The sequence below is a fragment of the Hippocampus bargibanti genome, linkage group LG01 (genome assembly GCF_051943395.1).
Source record: "Hippocampus bargibanti isolate YZ-2025 linkage group LG01, ASM5194339v1, whole genome shotgun sequence".
NCBI lineage: Eukaryota > Metazoa > Chordata > Actinopteri > Syngnathiformes > Syngnathidae > Hippocampus > Hippocampus bargibanti.
In genome coordinates, this window is record NC_142734.1 from 10,013,899 (window position 1) to 10,036,338 (window position 22,440).

General features: G+C 41.6%; 2 protein-coding genes across 2 annotated transcripts; one reads left to right on the forward strand and one right to left on the reverse strand.

Annotated features, from left to right (window-relative positions):
- Positions 1–1,959: 1,959 nt before the first annotated feature.
- ddx23 (DEAD (Asp-Glu-Ala-Asp) box polypeptide 23) lies at positions 1,960–3,973 on the forward strand. Its single transcript, XM_089002445.1, has 4 exons — positions 1,960–2,171; positions 2,265–2,373; positions 3,055–3,229; positions 3,433–3,973. Exons 1-4 carry the CDS (start codon positions 1,960–1,962, stop codon positions 3,654–3,656), a joined length of 720 nt encoding a protein of 239 aa, XP_088858571.1. The 3' UTR covers positions 3,657–3,973.
- Positions 3,974–4,286: 313 nt separating this feature from the next.
- cacnb3a (calcium voltage-gated channel auxiliary subunit beta 3a) lies at positions 4,287–22,033 on the reverse strand. Its single transcript, XM_088995072.1, has 14 exons — positions 21,415–22,033; positions 19,547–19,639; positions 15,351–15,470; positions 13,582–13,704; positions 13,381–13,496; positions 12,247–12,326; positions 12,133–12,152; positions 11,961–12,038; positions 11,816–11,874; positions 11,616–11,716; positions 11,364–11,515; positions 11,200–11,295; positions 10,203–10,373; positions 4,287–6,540 (listed from the first exon to the last, which is right to left on the reverse strand). Exons 1-14 carry the CDS (start codon positions 21,478–21,480, stop codon positions 6,130–6,132), a joined length of 1,686 nt encoding a protein of 561 aa, XP_088851198.1. The 5' UTR covers positions 21,481–22,033; the 3' UTR covers positions 4,287–6,129.
- Between the last annotated feature and the right edge of the window lie 407 nt (positions 22,034–22,440).

A 22,440-nucleotide genomic window follows, 5' to 3' on the forward strand; every position in this document is an offset into this window, starting at 1 on the left:
GGAACTCTGTCACATAAGGGACTATATGTAATGACACTGTACAGTACAGTATCTGAATCAGCACCTGTTAAACGGATTTAGCAAGAGACTCTGGTTCGAGCTAGGAACGCTTTCGGATCTCTGGAAATTGATAATTGTGTCTGAACATGCAAGACTTGCACGACTGAGATGCACATTTGAATCTCAAGGTTGTTAGTTGCTTGGTCAAGGTGGGTAGCAGAGTGTAAAGTAATGGGTCTGTTACATTGGGAATATGGATTAATCATGCACTTTACATGACAATATTGACAGCATTTAAATCACTTGGCTAAGCTTTGAACATTGGCCTCATCACTTCTGCTCCAAATGCGTACTATACATACATCGTTCCTTACACCATAATCACTCTATGATCGTAATTGCGTTGTAATCTTTTATGTTGTGGTTTTAATCCATATTCGTAAGTTGATTTTTTGCGATTGCAGCCTAAAAAACAAATGCCGTTCTCTGAACAATACTGCAAAGATCTGCATCTTAATGCTAATCAGTATATCACACCTTGGTCTGTCACTGAATCTCATTCGCACTATTCAGTATCTGCTAGAAATCGAACCTTAGTTAATGATAGAATTGTACCAGTAAACTATGCAGTTAATACAGATTCCATACTGTTTTCGGACACGTTGAGAATATTAAGCAATGAATGTTCATTTGAAGGTGAGTAGATCATCAATTGTCATAGCCTCTGGACACAGCAAATGATTAATCAAAAAAGTCAAGATTGCCTAAATGACAATCGAATTGTCACTGTAAAGAATCTCATAACAGCTGAATGACACTTGAAGAAACGCATGCCAGATCTTACCACAGAATCAATTGACAAACTTGCTAATACAGATGAACATTTAATTTGACAATGTTATTATCAGCAATTGAGACATATCATGTATACTAAATACTTATGATTTATTTAAAGTCAGATGAAACGTAAATGAACTCTAGAAATTAATAGACTTAAATAAATAAAATTCATTTGATATTTATGCATGTCATGTACATCAGAATTCATATTAACTGGAGAATCGATATCAAAGCATCAACATATGTCAATGTCTTTCCAGCAAGTCAAGGGTTTCTGGATGCAAATCCAAGTGAAAGAGATGCCAGAACGAGTAAACACGAATACTATCCACAAAGGCATAAATGTAAAAAATGGAACAGAAATCAATGATTAGACTATTGTTATTGCTTATTTATTAAAATTCATGATTTAGAATTTCTATGGATTTGTAATGTACTGACTTTGCGTGTTTGAAGTTATTTATGTATGTATGTTGAAATAATATTGTTTATTATGTATTAATAGATAGTATGATTCCTAGGAATTAGAGTACAGAAGCTGGCAGGTGAACAGATGAAGACCAACGACGTGCAGTGACCAGGGCATGAACAGGGCCGAAGCGAGAGTGCCATTATTCTGGGAGTTAAAGGACATTCTCGGAAAATTCGGTTGGCTCTTGTTGACCCTGTAGGCCTGTATTTGCATAGGGCTAGCAATGTTATATTTAGTTGAACTTGGACTGTATTTTTTATATGTTTTAAAATTTTCAGAGAGAAAACATTCTGCACGCCTCACTTGGCTCATGCTCACTCAGTTCCATTATCGGCAGTAAGAATCGAGACAAAGAGCAACGATTGCATCTGTCGAGATAGCCCAGACTTTGTGCTTGGTGAGCTTTGTGTTGGGGCGAGATGCATGGCCGTACTGCTCTGCCTACTAGATCAACTTCGTTAACTCGCACAATCAGCTAGCAATAAAGGAGCAGCGAGCAAAATGCAGTATATATGCAGTCCATGACCATGAGCCTGACAGGCACCTACCAGCTAGCATCCCCAGCCTCAGCAAACTCGCGTTCCAATTTGCTCCATGTTCCAAATTAGCAGTAAGAAGCCACCCACAGAAGACCAGCTATACTGGCAATGTTCGCAGCTCCTCAGAACTTCACCACACTCGAATTTTTCAGCGTGCCCTCCATGGAGACTGTCATGTTCACCGCAACCATGCCTCCCGCTGTGGAGAGACTGGCAAGGAGCTACCTGAGACGTGCAGCCGTGGTGTACATCGGGTCCGCGGGCAAACCTCATGAAAGAGTCGAACAGAAAGTGCTGCTCATGTCCGAGGGAGAGAAAAGGTGAGACACGTGACGTAAATGTGTAGCATCCAATTTCCTGTTCAAAGGGCTTTTCAACAACACTTTTGGGGTCATGTGATTTGTGTGGTGCAGGAAGAAACTCTTGGAGGTGTTGGCGCATGGTTTCGAGCCTCCCATCATTATCTTTGTCAACCAGAAGAAGGGCTGTGACGTGCTGGCAAAGTCCTTGGAGAAAATGGGCGTAAGTCACTTAGATTTTTTAAATTTATTTTCCACCACAGATCGTGTATTTAAAAAAATCATTTAGCTTGAGTTCGCAAGCTAGCTAAAAGGAGGCATGGTCACATGAAGCAAGCCGACACTCACCGCCAGCAAAATTTATTGATAGGCTTTCTTTGACCGCCTCGCCGCTCCAAAATCCTCAAACTTCCACTGTACATTGTCTGGTGATTCATTATTTTTTTGGTCTGTTTTTGTTCATATTTTAACTCATTCATTGCCATTCACGAATTTATTAAAATATGACATAGAGCGCCATTTCTGAATTTGGGTTTTGTTTTTTTTCTTGCTGGGGGTGCCGATAAAGCGCTGGCCAGACTTCCGGGGATGTTTTTTCCCTTCCATGAGGGCGCAGCATTTCCCAGACCCATAAATTAGGAATTAAGTCTTTTTTTCTGATGAATGAAGAAAGTCTTAGGTTTCTTATGCTGCAATGAATGTTGATGTAGTCCTAAAACTCAATATTCTGTGGGTCCTGGAATTTGAGTGAAAATGACAAAAATCCTGGCACTGGAGTGAACAACTTTTTGACCTTGCCTGGCAGTGAATGAGTGAATAATCATGTTTATACTGTATTCCTTCCTATGTATAACTACAGTATGTTAAAAATTTGTAGTAACTAAAACATAATTTCTTTTCACAGTACAATGCTTGCACACTGCATGGTGGCAAAGGTCAGGAGCAGAGAGAGTTTGCACTTTCCAACCTCAAGGCTGGCGCCAAAGACATTCTGGTGGCCACAGATGTGGCTGGTCGAGGTATTGACATCCAGGATGTGTCCATGGTCATCAACTATGACATGGCCAAGAACATTGAAGGTGAGCACTTGTCCATCGGTGTGCCTTTTTGCTGAAGTCAAATTATGTAATTGTCTTCTAACAAACAAACGGAAGCAGAAACAGAACTACACTATTTTGACTAGACTGCGCCATGTTGAGTGCTATTGTGGTTGGCTTTTATTGGAATTTTGGGCTGCATAGTTTGCCCACTCGAGTAACGTTCCATTGATAATTCCTCCCAGATTACATCCATCGTATTGGCCGTACGGGTCGTGCCGGTAAGAGCGGCGTGGCCATGACCTTCCTCACCAAGGAAGACTCGGCTGTGTTCTACGACTTGAAGCAGGCCATCCTCGAGAGTCCTGTCTCCACGTGCCCGCCAGAGTTGGCCAACCACCCGGATGCACAACACAAACCTGGAACCATCTTGACCAAGAAGAGACGAGAAGAGACAATCTTTGCTTGAATCACACCTACAAAGAACTTAACTTGAGGTCTTTTTTTATTTTAATTGGTTTAAAATGTTGTATCTTAGAAATTGTCATGAAAATTCAGGACATGTCAGCAAAACAGATCCTCCTCTTGAAGATCTATGATGTAAGGGGTTAGGAAGATCCGCATTGATAATGTTGGAAGTAAGTCAAGATAAATACAGAAAATGAGTTGACTTGTTTTTTTTCCCCCTCCCCTCATTCCCCTTGTTTTTTCCTGCTTTTCCTTTTTAAAACTACCATATACAATTTCAATTATTGCATTTATAATAAAAAAAAACAGTCTTGTGAATACGTTTTTTTTGTGTCCAGAAACATGCTGAATATTTGAAAACGTAAGAATATTGTAAAGTCGGGTAGTCAATATTGATATGATATAATGAGCTTTGATCACATTAAGCCTGCTGCATATCAAGCAATCGGCCAACAATACTAAATGTACATTTGAAAGAAAGAATGGTTCTGAACAGCTCAAATTTTGTTGAAATTATGTAAACTCATCCTCTATAATCCTGATTTTTATGACAACAGCAGGAAAATGTTCACTTTATCATTTGGCCAGAACTAATAGGCCTAGTAGGAAACACAATTTAGGACAAAAACAGTTGAAATACTTAAAATGTGTTTATTTTGTTGGTCATCATTTTCTTCGCATTGTAAATCTATTTTAAATAGAAAGCATTCTTTACAGCATCAGGCAGGAAATGTCTTACTTTGTACACTTTTAGATCAAGAGCCAGAAGAGTCGTGTTGTGTCACGCTTGCACACTCTGGTAGTGTGCTGGATATACAGGGTTAGATTTAGTGCAGTTATTGCATTACAAAGCAACCATCCCCAAAAAGAAGTAGTGCAATTTTTTCTCTCTTTTTTAATCTCCCCCCATACTCTCACTAAAGAGGAAGTCCAGATGGTGTAAGGCGTTTCCCATTTCAACGCTAGGCTTAGTATTGCATACAGAATAAGACGGAGGAAATTAAATAATAACCTTGCAAAAATTGTGCTTCATAAATTGGAAATAAACCTCAACCGCTTCATCAGTTATTCATTCATTGGTCCTCTCTGATTAGATAGAATGAAAATAAGCTAACTGGACAACTGAAACATGCAGGACATCATCAATCCGATCTGGAGACGGTTTTCAGTGAAGGACTTTCAAAGTGCGACAACCGTGTGAGTGCCCTGTTCATCTCGAACTCGTAGGAGTGAGTGAGAGTGCTTTTGGGGAGAAGGAAACCGCCCCAAAGACGACAATCACTGCAAGACAACGGGCACAACCAGAAACGATGCATTACTAAAATACTTAACAATAAAAATAATCTGAATTCATGCATCAGTTGCATAGTTGTCTCAATCATGCGGTTTTTTTCCCCTTTCAAAATAAACGAACAACACGAGATACCCGTGCGACACAGCCGCGACGTCGTGTGGCAGTGTGGCATATACGACACATAGAAGCAGTAACCAAGAGTAATTCCTCAAGTCAGCTGGTATGGAAACTATAAAATGCTCGCAAACTGATGGCGGAAGAGAACAGAATATTTTCTATTCATATCATGGGCAGGTGCTACAGCTGCGAGTCCATCGCCGCACGTTTGTCACATGGAGCTGAGGGACACCTGAGGGTCGGCTGCTGTCAAATTGCAGTTTACAAAACGGATGCGGAGAGAATAGCGTGGAATCCGGGATGCTACAATCAAAGTACGGTATGTGCTACAATCAGATGATGTGGTGCTTCAGAGAAGCAGTGAGGCATGCAAACATACATTCTTGAAAGCTGAAGAGTTATTCATGTGGAAGGACAGGCCAGCGTAAACAAGCATTTAGGGCACTTAAATCCCCCTTTTTTGTTTTTGTTTTAAAATAACGGGTGTTTACATTGTCTGTCCCTGTCAACATTTTTCAGGTGTTAGCGAGTGACAGTGCAGTAGTAGTGCGGGAGAGAGGAAACGTACCAGTGGCAAGACAGACATGAATTGCAACTTCACATTTGCAATGCACCATTTCCCAAATTTGAAGAAAGACATAAGGTAGGATGGCAGCATGTGTCACAAACATGAACTCAAATCAAGAAGCAATGTAAACAAATTAGGCATCCCATTCATATTTACATCCCGTGTGGTTTTTTTTCAACAGTAAACATTTCTACATTAGTTTCGCCGTTCATCATTCAGCTCCTGTTCTGGCATCAATGTGCAAATACTTTCAAAGGTGATGATACTCTAGTCACACATGCAACAGTAAAGGTGCCTGAACATGTTTTCTTTAAGGCCAGTTTACTGTGTATGGAGACATCCTACGATAGAGAAACACGGGCAAAGCAGCGCAAGTTTGCCTGAAGACATTTCATTGCGAAGGAGCCCTGTTCACAATCTTCCCGGAGATGCCAAAATGTCTCATTGGCGGAGAAAAAGTGGTGCTCTAAAAATAGACCTGGAGTTGTGGAATTATCAGTAGGTGTCTCGCGGCCAAGGGCGGCTGCGCTGGCGGTTGTTCCTCTGGTTGTGACCCTGCTGGGCTTCGCTTTGAAGCAGGCTGTCCTGTGACTCGTGGCTGTTGGCGTTGCGGCCCCCGGCGTGCCCCCGGCGGGCAGGGTACGCGCCCCTGTACGTGCGGCCGTGGCAGGGAGAGGCGTATTCATCCTCGTCCTCTTCCTCTTCTCCCACCTGATGACACGGGCTTCCCCTCCGGCCGTGAGACAGCGAGTCACTGGCCTCGTCGGATGGCATGAGACTGTCCTGCTCCAAGGGTGAGACGGCCTCCTCGCCTGCCTCTTCTTCCGCCTCGCCTTCCTCCTCTTCCTCATCTCGCTCCTCGGCCTCCATTTCAACGGTCTCGCTAGGTTGCGTCTGGTTCTTATTCTGGAAGAGCAAAAGGAGCGTGACTGATGTAGCACAACTTGACAACAAATGGCTTCATGGTAGTGTGGCCACTGATATGATAACTTCCCGTTGGTGACGGCTGTTCTGTCACGTCAGAATTTTGGTGGATGCAAACGGAGAAGGCTGACAAAAGAATGCAAACACCATGTCAAGAAGGACTTATTAAAGGCCACCTCTGATGCCTGAAGCGAAGGACATATTAAAAACAACTCGGCGTGAAACTTTGATTGAGGGTTACTCACGTTGTCTCTTAATACATAAATGATTGTTGTCTTTGTCTTTGGCATTTAACTCAGCATGATTCAGACTTGATCTTAGTTTTACTCCCTGGTGCTTTCGACTCTCTTTGTGACTGCATTATAGCCTGTATTTAATATTTGTCCATGTTAAGCGCTTTGTTATAGCTTCTGCTATTGTTAAAGTGCTCTATAAAACAATATGTATTGTATTGTATTGTCATTGAAGCAAATTAAAACAAATGTGATTGACAATACGGTAAAAATAAAAGAACAGAAAAAAAGACCAAGACACGATTGTAGCCATGACAGGCTGTGACCTATGTTCAGAGCATGAAAATCAACTGTAGACATGGAGTGGTGGTGGGTGGTTTATATTTGTGTTTGACGATGTTAATGCAGGGCTCTCGACTGAAACCAATTTGGGTCCACATGCACTCTAATTACTCAACAGTACACCAAAAAAAGGAAGCGGTTGCACCAGTGCCACCAACCTTTTAATGGGTGAGCCTGGAAAATAACATTTTATTCATTGTTCAGTATTGTTGAGAGTAAAAAGTTTCCGTATTTTCAGGTGTATAAGGCGCATCCAAAAGCCTTAATTTTCTTCAGAAGATGTCCCTGCGCCTTATACGCAGGTGCGCCTTATATGTGAAATAATATTGTCAAGTCCTGCAATGACTGTCAACAGCCACCAATTCGCATTTCTCATCATAGAAGAAGGCGTGCGTAACCTCAGCCTCTACTGTAGCGCCTTATAATGTGGTGTGCCTTATATTCGGAAAACTTCGATAAATTTATATACTGTATTATATTTGGAAAACTTTTTTCATTCATTGAAGGTGCATCTTATAGTCCGGTGCACCTTATACACGTACATGGAAAAAGTTTGAAAATACACTTTTATTTGGGGGCGCAGTTTATAATCCGGTGTGCCATATACACCGGAAAAGACAGTAGTTTGGTTGGATGCCTGGGGTGGCCTAGTGTGCCTGAAAGCTGGTGTGGTTACAATTTAAAGGACAACCGACGTCTCCGGACAAGTTGTGTCCATAATTTGTAAAATGGCTTCAAATGACTTCTACTGAGCGTATTTTAAAAAGATTCCACCGCATATAGCTATAGTTTACGTTTTAAGACTCGCGCTGAATTCAGGAAGTCTTGTTTTTGAGTTGGTGACGAGTCCGTACGTGACGTCACTAAAGGAACGCCCCCTGACCCAAAAAAAAAAGACCCATTGTAGCAGTCCTTCCATCACGTCAATGTATTTTGCTGTATTGTTTGGTCTGAAAACCTTGTGTTGCACCCAAAAGCCGCCAGAAGAGGGTGTCCAAGCGCCATATAAGGAATTTATCAGCCTGTGGAAAAGGAGGTGGCCACAGGAGGTCGCCATTTTGTGCCTCTTTTCTGGTGATCGTTTCTCCCCAATGTTGCCTCAAAATGGCATGGAATAAATTCTTTAATCGATTGCATGTATGCGTTCCTCTTCAGAACTATTTGAATCATATTCATAACTGGAGGTGTAACAAGAAAGCATATTCTCCGAATCTGAAGCCATTGTTTTGATTCACTAGCATTGCAAGACGTCTGTAGCGTGACGTCACAAACTGGGGGCGGGACTTTCTGAAAATGCCCAATTCGCAGCTCAATTTTTTGCAGATTTTGGACACTTCAAGTCATTTTTATTGGTGTTTTGCATTTGAATAAAAAATAGTGCGTGTTTTGGGTATTTTAGATGCTATAAAACATTTTTCTGATGTCAGTTAAGAAACAAAAAAGTGACGTCGGTTGTTCTTTAACGAAAAATCTTTTTTTAAATTATTAATTGTTCAATATTGTTGAGAGTAAAAAGTTTCCGTATTTTCCGGTGAAAAAGGAGCACTAAAAACTAGACGACTCTGCGCCTTATACGCCTCATGCACAGGTGTGCCTTATGTGTGAAGTAATATTGAGCAAATCAGGTCTTCCAACGACTGTCAGCGGACACGACTCCATTTCCCCCCGTAGAAGAAGTGGGGCGCAGTCCATGCTGGGATATGTAAAACGTAACCCAAGCCTCTACTGTAGCGCATGATAATGTGTTGAGCCTTATCTTTGGAACATTTTTATGTATTTATATATTATACTTGGAAAGCTTTTTTCATTCATTGTAGTCTGGTGCGCATTATATATGAAAAAAAGTTAGAAAATACACCATTCATTGGGGGTATGCCTTATACCTCGGCACACCTTATACACAGGAATTGTTTTCTATCCTTTCACCCCACCCCAACTCCATCCCTTTTCAATTGCTGCTGTCGACTGCAAATTTCCCCATTGTGGGATGAATAAAGGTATTCAGATTCTGATTCATAAATACAGTATTTGATTAAAAAAAATATAATGTGGCCTAGGTGAGTGACTGACATCCATCAGATTTGGAGGGGATATATGCTGTGAATGACAACGAGTCACAACTTGTTGAAAATTAAAGTTATGGCCCAATATGATCAACAATTCTCAACAAGACTCTGTCGCAGGGTCTTTCGAATTTACTCGCAAATACGCTTGAACACACTTGTTGGCGGCATGGTCCGATTGCAGTATTTTCCTATAATGCCACGGGATATCATGCCTCCATGATACCAGTGCGTTCAAAAATTAAACAAATGCAGTTGATAATTTCCATTCGACATGTTGTTCCATCATGCAGTGTTGTGCATTCCGGTGTTTGCTCGAGGATAGTAAATCCTTTTCAACAAAGTGTTTGCAAAGTTTTGTCTGTGTGCACACATTGTTACATCAAAGTAAGAAAATGCCCGTCAAACGGTCAAGATGGAGAGAATGGGGGAGGCTACATGGGAAGGCGTTAGTGTACTGTACGCAGACTGCATTGTGGTCTTATTATGATTATTGTGTAACAGAAAGTACACACATTCCCGAAAGCGTCATGTGCCGTTGCAAGGGCTGGCACATATACGTGGCATGCGTGGAAACGGATCAACACACAAGAAGGAGTCATGAGGAAAGTCTGCCAAATGACACGCACGTTTAGTCATTTTTAGGAATCCGTGTGTCATTCATTATGGTGAATTCAACGTGTTGATTCACTTCAGACCGTCAACTCATCGAAAGAAGGAAGAATGCGGCGTATGAATTGTCATCGCTATGGTTGGCACAGGTGGGAAGAGCAGAGTGCGTGTGTGTGTGTCCGTGTCGTATATACCCTACTACTCACCCCAGCTGGTAAAGCCATCATTCAATTAATTCCTGTATTTTGGAAAATGTTAAACATGGATGAGTGAGAAGACACACAAGTGAAGACAATTATAATAAAGGCACAAGAGTGACAATTGGGAGACATTGAAAACAGAGACAAGATCATAGCAGAGCACAGAATTCGAGACCGGTGAGAAGGAAGCTCACCTGGAGACTGGAAATGACGGACGGTGGAGTCAGCAGGGTCTGCTCTAAAAGAGGATTGAGAGGGGTGGTGCCTGGGAGATGAGTTGCCCGCCAATATATCTCCAGGTATTCGGCCAAATGCTCACAAGCATCCTCCAGCTGGTTTTCATCCAAAATGACATCAAACAAATCCTGCGGGCCAAAGTGCAACTTGGAAAAGGCTGCTCATGATTTACACAGAAGTGACAGTCACTTTGGTGGCGCTCAAAAGCAAAGTACATCGATCGTGTCATCCACTGTGGATCAATATGTAGGCGCTTCATTTAAACATGATTTTTTTATGTGTGTGCGCGTCATCTTTTCTCTCTTTTGAATTTGACTTCTATTTGGTCTCTCATAGGCGAAACTTGTATTTTTTTAATTTAACAAGGCAAACACTGTGAGGCAATCACAAACTGCTCGTAACAATCAAATTACCATAAGTGCACCATATTCACAAGTGTCAACCACATACCTGTGAACTTATATATTTGCCCAGTATTTTATATGTTTTTTTTAAATCATTTCAAATAATGTACGACATATTACAACTTTTATACCGAAAAGAAAAATGTGACCCGATCTTACTAAGACCATTTTGGCTCAAATCCAGTTTGCATCAACCGCTGGTAGCCAATGACAATGCTGCCACCAATCGCCACTATTGTCACGGCAAACCATCAAAAGTAATCCTCCATCGTATATATTTTTTTAATAACTGCATACCTTCGGAATGGTAAAAGCATAATGTGCGCATGCGCGGTCAGCTGTCTACATTTCTGCTTGTGTTAGCGTTTTTTTTTATCATTTCAAATAATGTACGGCGTACTACAACTTTTATAGGGCAATTGTAATCATTTATAAGGGCAGCTATTAGCCAAGGTTGACAGGTATGTAACCATACAAATAATGAATGTTTTACCACCCTGGAAATCAGAGCTCATTTAAATATTCTGACAGGAAATGATAGTACACTCACAGGGGGGCACTGAGAAAGTTTATCTGCAGCCATCATCTGAACATTCAGGTGCTTGCTCTGAGACTTCCCCCTGGACTTGATCAGCCTCTGGAGCACCTGAAGGGAGCAGAAAAAGCAGCGTTGATCCACAGGGTGTTAGACAATGATGCGTTTGTGTACGGTACCTTTGACGAGGAGACTTTGACGTAGACAACGATGGGTGCGAGGGAGGTTTTGGAGAGCTGTGCCGGATGGTTGATGGTGTCGGCATCCAAAACCACCAACTGCAGCGTTTTGGCAAGTTCAAATATCCTCTCGATTTCACTCTGAACCTCGGCTGCATGAACAACATTTTCCATTATTGCATTGCTGTCCATCAATAAGTAGCAAGCTTTTTATTTTATATTTTATTTATTTTTTATTTTATCGTTTTTTACCCAAACTGGAGCGAGTATTGGACCTCTCCATTATGGGCCTTTTATTGAGGACGGATCTTTTAGCTAGGGACAAGTCGGCAGTCACACGGGTGATTGAGATTCTGCAGTTTCAGTGAGTGTCAACAACATAATGCAATAAGTGGCCGGCATTGATGAAACCAGAGATGTATTAAATGGTGAACTCTTTGACGTCTACTGACCTTCCTTCAAATCTGTGTTTTAAGAAGTCAAAGAGGGCTTTCTGCATCATATCTGTAACCTGGCGGCAAGAGAGAACAAACTAACATTTGACGTAACGCTCTTGTGGTTCCTCTGTTAGCCAGAGGTCAAACACGGCTCCCTGACCTCATAACCCTTGAGTGACGGACCCACGAGCACCATCGGCCTCATGGATGGCACCACATCGTACGGAGGGACGTGTTCCTGCCACACACAAGTCAAGGCAGAGGGTGAAAGACGGAAATTGGGGAAAAGGCATGCAGAAAAGATGTTAAAGAAAACAAATGAGCTAACCTACCTGTTTTTGCCTCAGTTTGGCTTTTGAAAGTAAAAAAGCGATTTAAATTGATTCAGATTAAAAAAAAAACTGCAGGCGGCAGTCGAATAAACAAAGTGCATGTGTCATATTTACATTCGCCTGCAGATGGCGGTGTGGTCCTCCAGTTTCCAGTCACCATGTCTCCTAAACTGGAGGAGTTGCCACCTGTTTTTCTGCAATGCCCAACCACAATTTTACAGAAATTCAAAAGACCCTTAAAACGTGTTTGTACATTGAAAGCCCAAATTCACCTGCACATTTTATTTCAACTCAGTTTGTTTGTTTATCACACTTGTAGTAAATCAGATTTCGAAATGACACGGCAAAGCAGTGGTGGGGCGTGCATGTCACTCCTAGGCCTTCAGTAGTGCTACGTCTGAATCACTCCACAGCTGCGAGTGTGGTGTGATTTACTACACGTTCACTAGAGGATGTCGATGGCCAGGAAACAACTTGTGACTTGAAGACGCTTAAGAAATATTGCCATTAAACTGTTCACATTTTTACGATGAACGAGTGGATTCATGATAACCTCATAAAATTGCAATATTATTTGCTATTTTTGCTAGCTTCAGAACTCTCCAAACTTTCTTAATGATATCCATCTATTCTTGAAAATGGCTTTATTATCAGTATACTGTATCTGCAACCAATTCCATTTCTTCTTCTCCTACAGCCATTGTGGGTTGACAAACCCGCTATTAAGTCAACATAAAAATGTATTTTGTTATGCAGCTCGCTACAGATACAGTGTGCGAGCTCCGGCCAGTATGCACTTATCACTAGCGGCTTGTGATGCTATGATTGGCTAGTGACTAGCCAATTATAACTTACGAAAACTCTGATGTTGACCAGCGCCTTTCAGCAGGCCTTAGGTTGCCAACTCGAACTCTGATTGGTTAAAGCAACAGTTTAATCGCCATTTATTTTCATGCTCCGGGAGCCCGCAGAACCGTTTGTGAAGACGTCCAGGTAGATTTCTGACCCTGGTAACAAATGATGGCTGCAATGTGATTGGTTAAATGCTTAAATACGAAAACACACATCTGGAAGCGGCACAACAGGGTAAAAGCAATAAAAGGAAGCTGAAAGACAATTTGGAATTATTGAATAAGAATTCACGGACAAAATATAATTCACATTAGTCTGTGATTCAGATATTTTTAGTCAGGCAAAGAAGGCCTCGCAGGCCCTGACGGCCCAGCACTGCCGCAAAGGGCAAGGTACCTCTGTTTCTGCTCTTGCTTGAATCTCATTGCCTCCAGTCGCAGCGGGCTGGGGATGAAGGCGATGTCAGCCCCCTCTTTGACGAGACGGCCGATCCACCAGTCATTACTGTACTTCTGTGAAATGAACAACTGTTTCAGCATCCCGCCAACTGGTGCTGCTTAAATGACAAGCTTGTTGGAAGGAGTCGCGGTCGCTCACTTCTTTGATATGAAGGAAGTCTTTGGCATCAAAGTTGACTGCAGCGCCTTGTACGGGACAGTCTTCATCCAGAGCTCCACAGTAACTCACATTTGTCTTTACTGCGAACGCCACAGGTTTGGACTGGTTAAACAAAAAGAAGAAGACAATGTGTTTTTGCATTTTTTATGACTTGAATGACAAGAATTAATCAGTTAACTGACAACCAATAAAATTTCATAGCTAATTATTTTGGATTATGATTTTGATTTAAAATGTGTCCCAATGCTCAACACGTCTGCTTCTCAAAAGTCAAATAGACTTTGTGTTGAAACTAAACCAAATAGTTGCTTGCTGCAATCATTTTTTTGGCACTGATTCCAAATCACATTTTTCTGCCAGCACATTACTTTTGATAATAACCTCCAATACAGTCATGCATTTTGTAACATTTCTGACTCAAGGGTTTGTTTCAGCAAGAGGTGGAAGTTTTTCTTTTTCATTGCAATAAGTAAAGTACAACGCATGATGAACTTTGTAATGTGGAAGCTTTTCTAGATCAAACTTCAGACAATGAAAACCCCCCCCCAAATAAAACAAGACATTTTAATATTTCTCTCTCAATGAATTACATTGAGAGAGAAATACATCCACCTGCGATTATGATTTGCTGCTGACCAGTGTGCTAGTCCTACTTTGATGAAAAAGAGTGAATAAAATTGATATTGGATAAGTACAACTTTGTTCAATCAGATATTTTATGTCTGTCTGTCTGTCTGTCTGTCTGTCTGTCTGTCTGACTATCTGTCTGTATGTATGTATGTATGTATGTATGTATGTATGTATGTATGTATGTATGTATGTATGTATGCATGCATGCATGCATGTATGTATGTATGTATGTATGTATGTATGTATGTATGTATGTATGTATGTATGTATGTATGTATGTATGTATGTATGTATGTATGTATGTATGTATGTATTGTGATGTCACGAGGGGCTGTGTCCTGGAAGGCAAATACATCCCCCTAAGATGGCTCCACCCAGAGAGAGTCTTGGCCCCACCTGGTGGAAGGCAGCAATTAAACCCACACACCTGCAGCTGATCAGGGCTTGATTGGAAAGCAGGGCTCTTAAGGCAGAGAGCCTCTGAGTGTGCAGCTTGGGGAAAGACAAGCTCGATTGCTGTGCTCTGTGGAGAAGTTGATTGCTGCGTGGAACTCATTGCCAGTTGGGACCACATGACTGGACACTGGATTTGAACCTAGCTAAGGTGGCTAGGCTACATGACGAGAACGTCAAGAGGGGTGAGGCCTAGAGACTCTTGTAAAGAACTCCGTCTTCAGTTTTACCTCAGAAGAGACTTTATTTGGATTTAAGTATCAGAAGAGACTTTATTTTGACAAGTATTGGAAGAGACACTATTCGAACCTTTGTTGCTCGTGAATTCCCCCTGGAACCCTTGATTAAAACCTTTTGTTTGTATCCAAACCTGTCGTCCATTGCACTTCTTGTCCCGTCCCGCTGAGAGCTAGCCTCTCATGATATCACTGTGTGTGTGTGTGTGTGTGTGTGTGTGTGTGTGTGTGTGTGTGTGTGTGTGTGTGTGTGTGTGTGTGTGTGTGTGTTTTTTCAGGGTCCTTGTTCTAACATTCTGAATTAATCCCCTCCCACTCATGCAGGATTACATGCATGCCACATCATGAGCAAAAAAGGAGCGATTTATAAATAATGACACCTCGTACAATGTACAGTATTTGATGGCCTGAAATCATTGGCTATCCTACCTTAGCTCTGTCGAGCTGAAGTTGTGCCTGGCGTTCGGCTTCACGCCAATACGCCTCGCGGTCTTCCTCTGCTGACAGATCGGAATCCGACGGTCTACTGGTATAGGACTCAGCCGACCCCTGGAAGAATCGTTATGCAGTCATTTGCATATCTGCATCTCGCGTATGCTATGTTTTGCGCTGCTTTACACGTATCTGTTAACCCCAACACTCGTGAGGGAGTTTTTGTGTGTGTGTGTGTGTGTGTGTGTGTGTATACAACACAATATGCTGCCCCACCCATCCTCTGGAAGAGCAAATATAGCGCAAAAGAGCTTGCTTGGCCCCATTCCATCCTATCATCCCCCAAAGTGCACGTATATACATCATTTTTTTTGTCCTGTTTATTCTCCAATGGCACCTCCTCATTTACAAAATATATGCTCACGATAATTTTTCACTCCTTGTGGTTTAAGTCGATAGTTGTTTGTCATGTCCTTGTTATGACGATACTAGTGCAGCCTGTGCTACCAGAGACAAATTCCTTGTTTCTTCTACATACTTGGCCAATATCGATGATTCTGATTCTAATTTTGAACAAGGGTGCATCCCAGTTATCAAATTGGTTCAGTATGCATTTGTGTAACATCTTTATATTTGATATAGTTCTTGCAAAAGAAGAGTGAAGAAAATGCCAAAAAAGTAAAACAGACCAATAAATATAACACAGTAACTATGACTTAAATATAGAAACCTCTTACATATCTACTACATTATGACACGTTTGCAGAGAATTTGAAGCAACCTGCCACATGGTCCATTTTTGGTCTGAGAGAAATAATTGATTCATAAACGCATTACAATAGCAATGTAATCCCTTTGAAATCAATTAATAAATTTCAATTCTTAATGATTCTATCAGACAATGCTTCTAGAAGAGACAAAGTCGCACGTGTCAGCGCAGCAGCTGCCTGACAGAACAACTGAAAAACGCCGACCTATCTATCCCAACACCGAAATCAGTAAAACAAAACTATCGTAATAATATTAACATCTTGAGGAAATTGATTATTCTGCAAAAAATAATTTCATAAAATACTCTGATTTAATGTTAATTTCCTTTATTGGGGAAGGGGTTGGGGTAGGAATTCTATTAACTGCACAGTCGTAATTCAATGTCAAAAAATGACATCTGTATAGCTCTCTGGTACACAAAGCCATAAATCACACTGTGGTTATATCAATATCAAAGTCAAGATATGTCAATTGATCAATCCGAGAAGGGGGAGAAAGGAGAAGGGCAGGCTGGAGGGGAAACAAGGGAAAGGAATCAAAACAGAAACGCAGGTAGAGCGAGGAATGACGTTAACCACAGTGTCATGGACAGCTCGAAAACAATGGAGACTAGCACAACAATGTTCACTATGCTTTGGATCGTTTTTACGAATTAAAAATCTCCTATGAACCCCTCAGAAAAACTGATTCTGTGACTGTAAAGTGACCCTGAGAGTTTTGAAAGGCGCTTAGAAATGAAATGTATTATTATTATTATGACTGATAATAATGGTATTTTGATATGGAATTTTATATGTAAAGATAGAGAGAGAGAGAGAGACAGACAGACAGACAGACAGACGTTTCGGTTTGCGACCGACCAACGGGTGACACTGTTGGGCCCCGCCTGCAGCTGCAGGTGTTGCTCATTTTATTCGTGGGCAGTTAAAGGGAATCCCGGCACAACCATTCAGTGTTGGCTCGTTGTTTGTTTCACCCTGTCAGGTTTGTTTCATCTTGTCATATTTTACTCATGGTTTTGTTTGCTACTTTGGACCTTTTTGTTGTGATGACTTTGTTGTTTGAGATTTTTTCCTGCTGACTGTATTTAATATACTTTGTCAAATGCAGCCGGCTCCTCCCTCCTGCCTGCAATCTTAGGGTACAACATCTCCACCAGCTTGCAAATCGAGACAGAGAGAGAGAGAAACAGAGAGAGAAAGCGAGAGAGATAATATGCAATCATTGATCAGATGATATGGGGCCACGACTGACCCAAGTGAGCCTGTACCTGGGAAGCACGCAGCAGCCACCCCACCTAATGCCAATAGCCGTTAACCGACAGTATTTTCAACTCTTGTTCCAAAAACTTTGCAGTAAGAGAAAAGCCACCCGAGGCCTAGCAACACTCAGTCCTACTTATGGCAGCATGCTGCTGCAGAAATGAGTCATACGCCACAGCTCCACCATGGACTCCCCACCCCACCTCAGACGAGAAACTCTCTCCGCTGTTGGGGAAAGTGGCCTCCCACTGCATTCAACACATTTTGTCAGATCACCTATGGGTGCCAGCACCAATGCGGAGACGAGGTGAAGACTGAGCGAGCTCGAGCGAGAATCAAACCCACGCATCATGTCACCCGAGGCCCCTCCAGGGAACATTATGAATATTTCATGCCGTTGCAATATTTTCAGGTGATCTGGAGGTTGTCATTAGCTACCACCTCCCCACCCAGAACCCCCTGATCTGGATAACTAATGTTGCCTCCTGAAGAACGTGTCTGCTCAGCAACCCTATTTCTTTCAGCTGCCCCACTTCCTTGTGTAAACGCTTCTTGCCTCAGAACACGAGACATAGATACACGTGTTTGAGCAACAAAGGGAATATCAACAACCAAAAACATGCAAAGTACTGTCACGTTTTGCATGGTGATGATGGCGGGTGCAGATCCCAAGAAGCAGGCAGGAGGGAGCAGGAGGTTGTGTTTAACAAATTGTATTAAAATAAAGTCAGCAAGAACGAAATGTAAAACATCAAAATCATCTGAACAGAAAAAATACAAAGTATCAACAGAAAACCAATATTAAAGGTCCGCCAAGATTAAACAAACACACTGCACACAATGCGTTCAACAATTACCCGACACCGAATGGTCGTGCCGGGGGTCCTTTTGAGTGTCACTGATTGGAAACGACCAGCACCTGTGCAGGTGCAGGCGGGGCCGACAGCGCCACCCGTTGGTCGCCAACCAGATCATGACAAGTACAAATGCAATATATGCAGTGCAAAGACATTCTACACTCAAGTTGAACACTGACTTTGATAGATGATAGATATGTTTCTAAACTGCAAATCAAATACTGGATGTTGGTAAGATTTTGAACTTAAGCTCAGTCAAACCTCTCAACGATTGGAGGTATCACTCAACTTAAAATACATCTCAAAAACTACAATAGGCCAATAAAAACTGCCCCGACATATCACCATCAAATCAACTCATATGCTTCACAACAAACGGCACACACGCTTTGCCAAATCTTAATTTAGGTCTCTTTCGTGAGCTTGACCCAAAAACTTTAATTACAATTTGAGCCTCTGCTTGGATTTTTCATATCACGGTGGCATATTTAAGCAACTTGTTGCCCTCTTCTGATCTAAGTAAAAACTACAACTCGACAAACCATCAATGATGTACAATATTACTTTGCTGTTTCAATGTTTATTCATTGCTTATGACAAAAATAACACCACAATTTGCTGCTTTCATTTTTTTCCCCCCCAACAAGCGTAAACACAGAAAGGCCGGCCGGTGTCCTGACTTCTTTCATGTCCGAATCAGATCTTTAGGTGGCACAAAACGGCCTACGTTATCAAACCAAATCGACCAAATGACTGCATTCTCATTCACTGTCATCCAGTGCCAGGGTTTTTGTCATTGTCACTCGAATTCCAGGACCCACAGAATATTGAGTTGTATGACTACATAAATACCATGCCATGTCCATACCTACTGGTTTGTATAGCGCTTTAACAACAGCTGAAGCTATAACAAAGCGCTAACATGGAAAAAGGTAAATGCTGCCCCCTTGTGGAAAGGAAAACAGCATTGCCAGAGGCCATGGCCAGCGCTTTATCTGCACCCAAACAAGAAAAAAACTAAACCCGAACAAATTCGGGAATGTCGTAGTATGTCATATTTTCAATTCACGAATACATTCGTAAATGGCAGTGAATGAGTTAATCTCGATCACTCCATGAGCTGGACATCAAAGTAGTCAAAAATACAAACAGAAATGAGTAAGAATATTATTTTATTGTAATGGACCTTCGTGTGCTGCTGCCTCTTAGCCAGGTCATTCCTATGAAAGAAGTTGTAATGGCCAGTTTTTAAAAATCTGATTAAATAAAGGTGAAAAGGAAAATGAGAATGTTTTTTTTTTACCTGCCGTTTGATAAAACTAGATGTTGTGTCCGAGGACGTGCTTCCATCCGAGCGTTTGAAGCGACTCTTGCGTTTCGGCAACTTCCTGGGCAGCTGTGGACAAACATAACGGAACAGCAACATTTCGAACAGATCAATATTCCAATACTCTTCTACCAACATCAGACATGCTGTATACCATATAATGTGCTTAGTTTGCTTCTTAAATTGATGCGTATTTCCCATCGTTTTTGTCAAGTTGGATCAAAATATTGTGGTCTGTGATATTGGTGGGCCAACCGGGAACATTTTTTAAAAATATTGTTTATTATTATGTGTTATGTATTATGTATAATTATTTACATTTTACACAATTTATTAACTTCAATGGAATTAGGGGTTTGTACAATAAAAAGAAGGTAGAAGGGCAGTGGACTGGCTAGCACCTCTGCTGCACATGTCTGGGCTTCAAAGTTTGAAACTCAGTGTGTGTCACGGTTTGCAAGGTGGTGATGGCGGGTGCGGATCCCAAGAAGCAGGCAGGAGGGAGCAGGAGGTTGTTTGACAAATTGTATTAAAATAAAGGTCAGCAGGAACAAAATGTAAAACATCAAAATCATCTGAATGGAAAAAATACAAAGTAGCAAAAGAAGACCAAAAGTAAAAGTCCGCCAAGGTTAAACAAACACATACACAATGCATGCAGCAAACAAGCAGCAAACAAACAATGAACCGGCACCGGATGGTCGCGCCGGGTGTCCCTTTAAGTGTCAATGATTAAACGACCAGCACCTGCGAGGCTGCAGGCAGGGCTGACGTCGCTACCCGCTGGTCGCCAATCTGATCGGGACGACCAGCACCTGTGCAGGTGTAGGCGGGGCCAACAGCGCCCCCCGTTGGTCACCAACCAGATCATGACAGTGTGGAGTTTGCATTTTGTCTCCATTCTTGTTTGGGGTTTCTCTGCTATCCACATTTCAAAAATGCAATATGAGTTAAGTGGAAACGATATACACTACTGTTTTGTGCTTAGGTATCAACGTTTGTATGCCCCGCGTCTGTCTGTTGACCAGTCCAAACTGCAACCACCTCTTGCCCAATTTCAGGTGCGTTTTGCGCCTGCTAAAATGGATGGATTTTGATTACTATCCAAAACACCTTAAATAATTGAACGGACAAAGGTACAAGTTGCTGCTTTAGTCCGAAGTTAATACTTATCAAATAAATTGCTAATTTATAAAAAGGAACTAACTTTGCATCGATTTTGATATGTTCAGAATGAATGTATTACACATATTGATCATCTACAAAGACAACTTTAACCCATCAAAATCTCTAAGATTGCACGCAGATTTATGTTAACATTAGCATTAAACCACCAGTGTCATTTTCACAATCAGTATCTATTCCAAACGCGAAACCTCGATCTCATCTTGAACCATATGTTATAGTAGCCCCTCAAAGGAGCGACCGAGTGGAAAAGAGAACCTGTTTTCTTGAACTGCAGCTTTCCTCAAATCACAAACGGACACTGCAGGAGGATGCTCTTAACACTTGTCTTAAATGAATACATCCGTCATGTAAAATGATAAAGGCCCTCCACATTGAGACGACATGTGAGGGGGATAATCACAGTAGCGTTTCTGATTGGGACAAAAAGAGTAAAAAAAATACAAGCAGCACCTGCATCGATACTGTCATAGTGTGTGGAAAGATGGCTATGACTATGATAACGCCATTTAATTCCTTTTTTTTGGGGGGGTTGTCGATCGAGAAGTAACTGCAGAAAAAAGAGGAGAGTATCGCCGATAAACCAAAACGCGACGCGTTCACGTTCACCCACAAGATAACGACCCAACCCATGGTCATCTTAAATCATTCGAACCTACCTGGAAATAGTGCGACTGGGGGGCGCTTTCCACACTCGAGAGCGGGTCTGCGGGCGGAGTGGACATGGTGACGGCTGGCACCGCGGAGTGTGAGCGGGGGCGAGATGCACGAGATGCACGCAGACATGGGTTACTGGAGGTGGACTGAGGCAGGAGGCGACAGCAAACACATCGAATCAGGGATTCTAAGAGCGCGTCGAAGCCAAAACACAAGCGCAATGCGATCGGTCAAAAATAAATAAATAAAAATGTACAGTATAACCCAAAAACGGTCGCAGCAGAAGAGGAGATCAGTAATGATGACGCGCCTTGGAGACCGAAGCAGAGACTGCCTGCCTGCAAAGGTCCGTACTAAGTGCCTCCTTGCCGGGGGTGTCCAAACTGGTTTAGATGGATGCAAAATGCCTCCACGCGGCCATAAAGACCGACACTTGTCACCATGACACCATGAAACTTAAAATGAAAATCGAACTTGAATACATTTATTCGGGTACTTGACCGAGTGTCTGTGAAAATGTGTGGGGTTGGCGAGGGGTCTCAGATATGATTTGATAGAATCTTTCAATGTCAGATAACAACATGGCCACCATGCCTACATTGTCCTTCGTAATTAATGGCACTGTTGGTTAAGCATTTAATAAATTTTGGTTTTGTCGAAATAACAAAGCACCAACGTGAAAGAAAGAAAGAAAGAAAGAAAGAAAGAAAGAAAGAAAGAAAGAAAGAAAGAAAGAAAGAAAGAAAGAAAGAAAGAAAGAAAGAAAGAAAGAAAGAAAGAAAGAAAGAATCCAAAGTAAATGTCAAATGTTAATTTAAGTGGATTTAAAAAAAATCTTATGTTAAATTTCAATCAAGGTTTGGTGACAAGAACAGCCAATTAAAAAACGAGATGTTTGCTTCATGTTTGTTTTCAACATTAACTTGTTCCAGACGTGCACATTTCATGACTTTGCTGCTGTGAAATGTAAATTTCTCCACTGCTAGACGAATAAAAGTACATCCAATCCAATCCTATCCAATCCAATG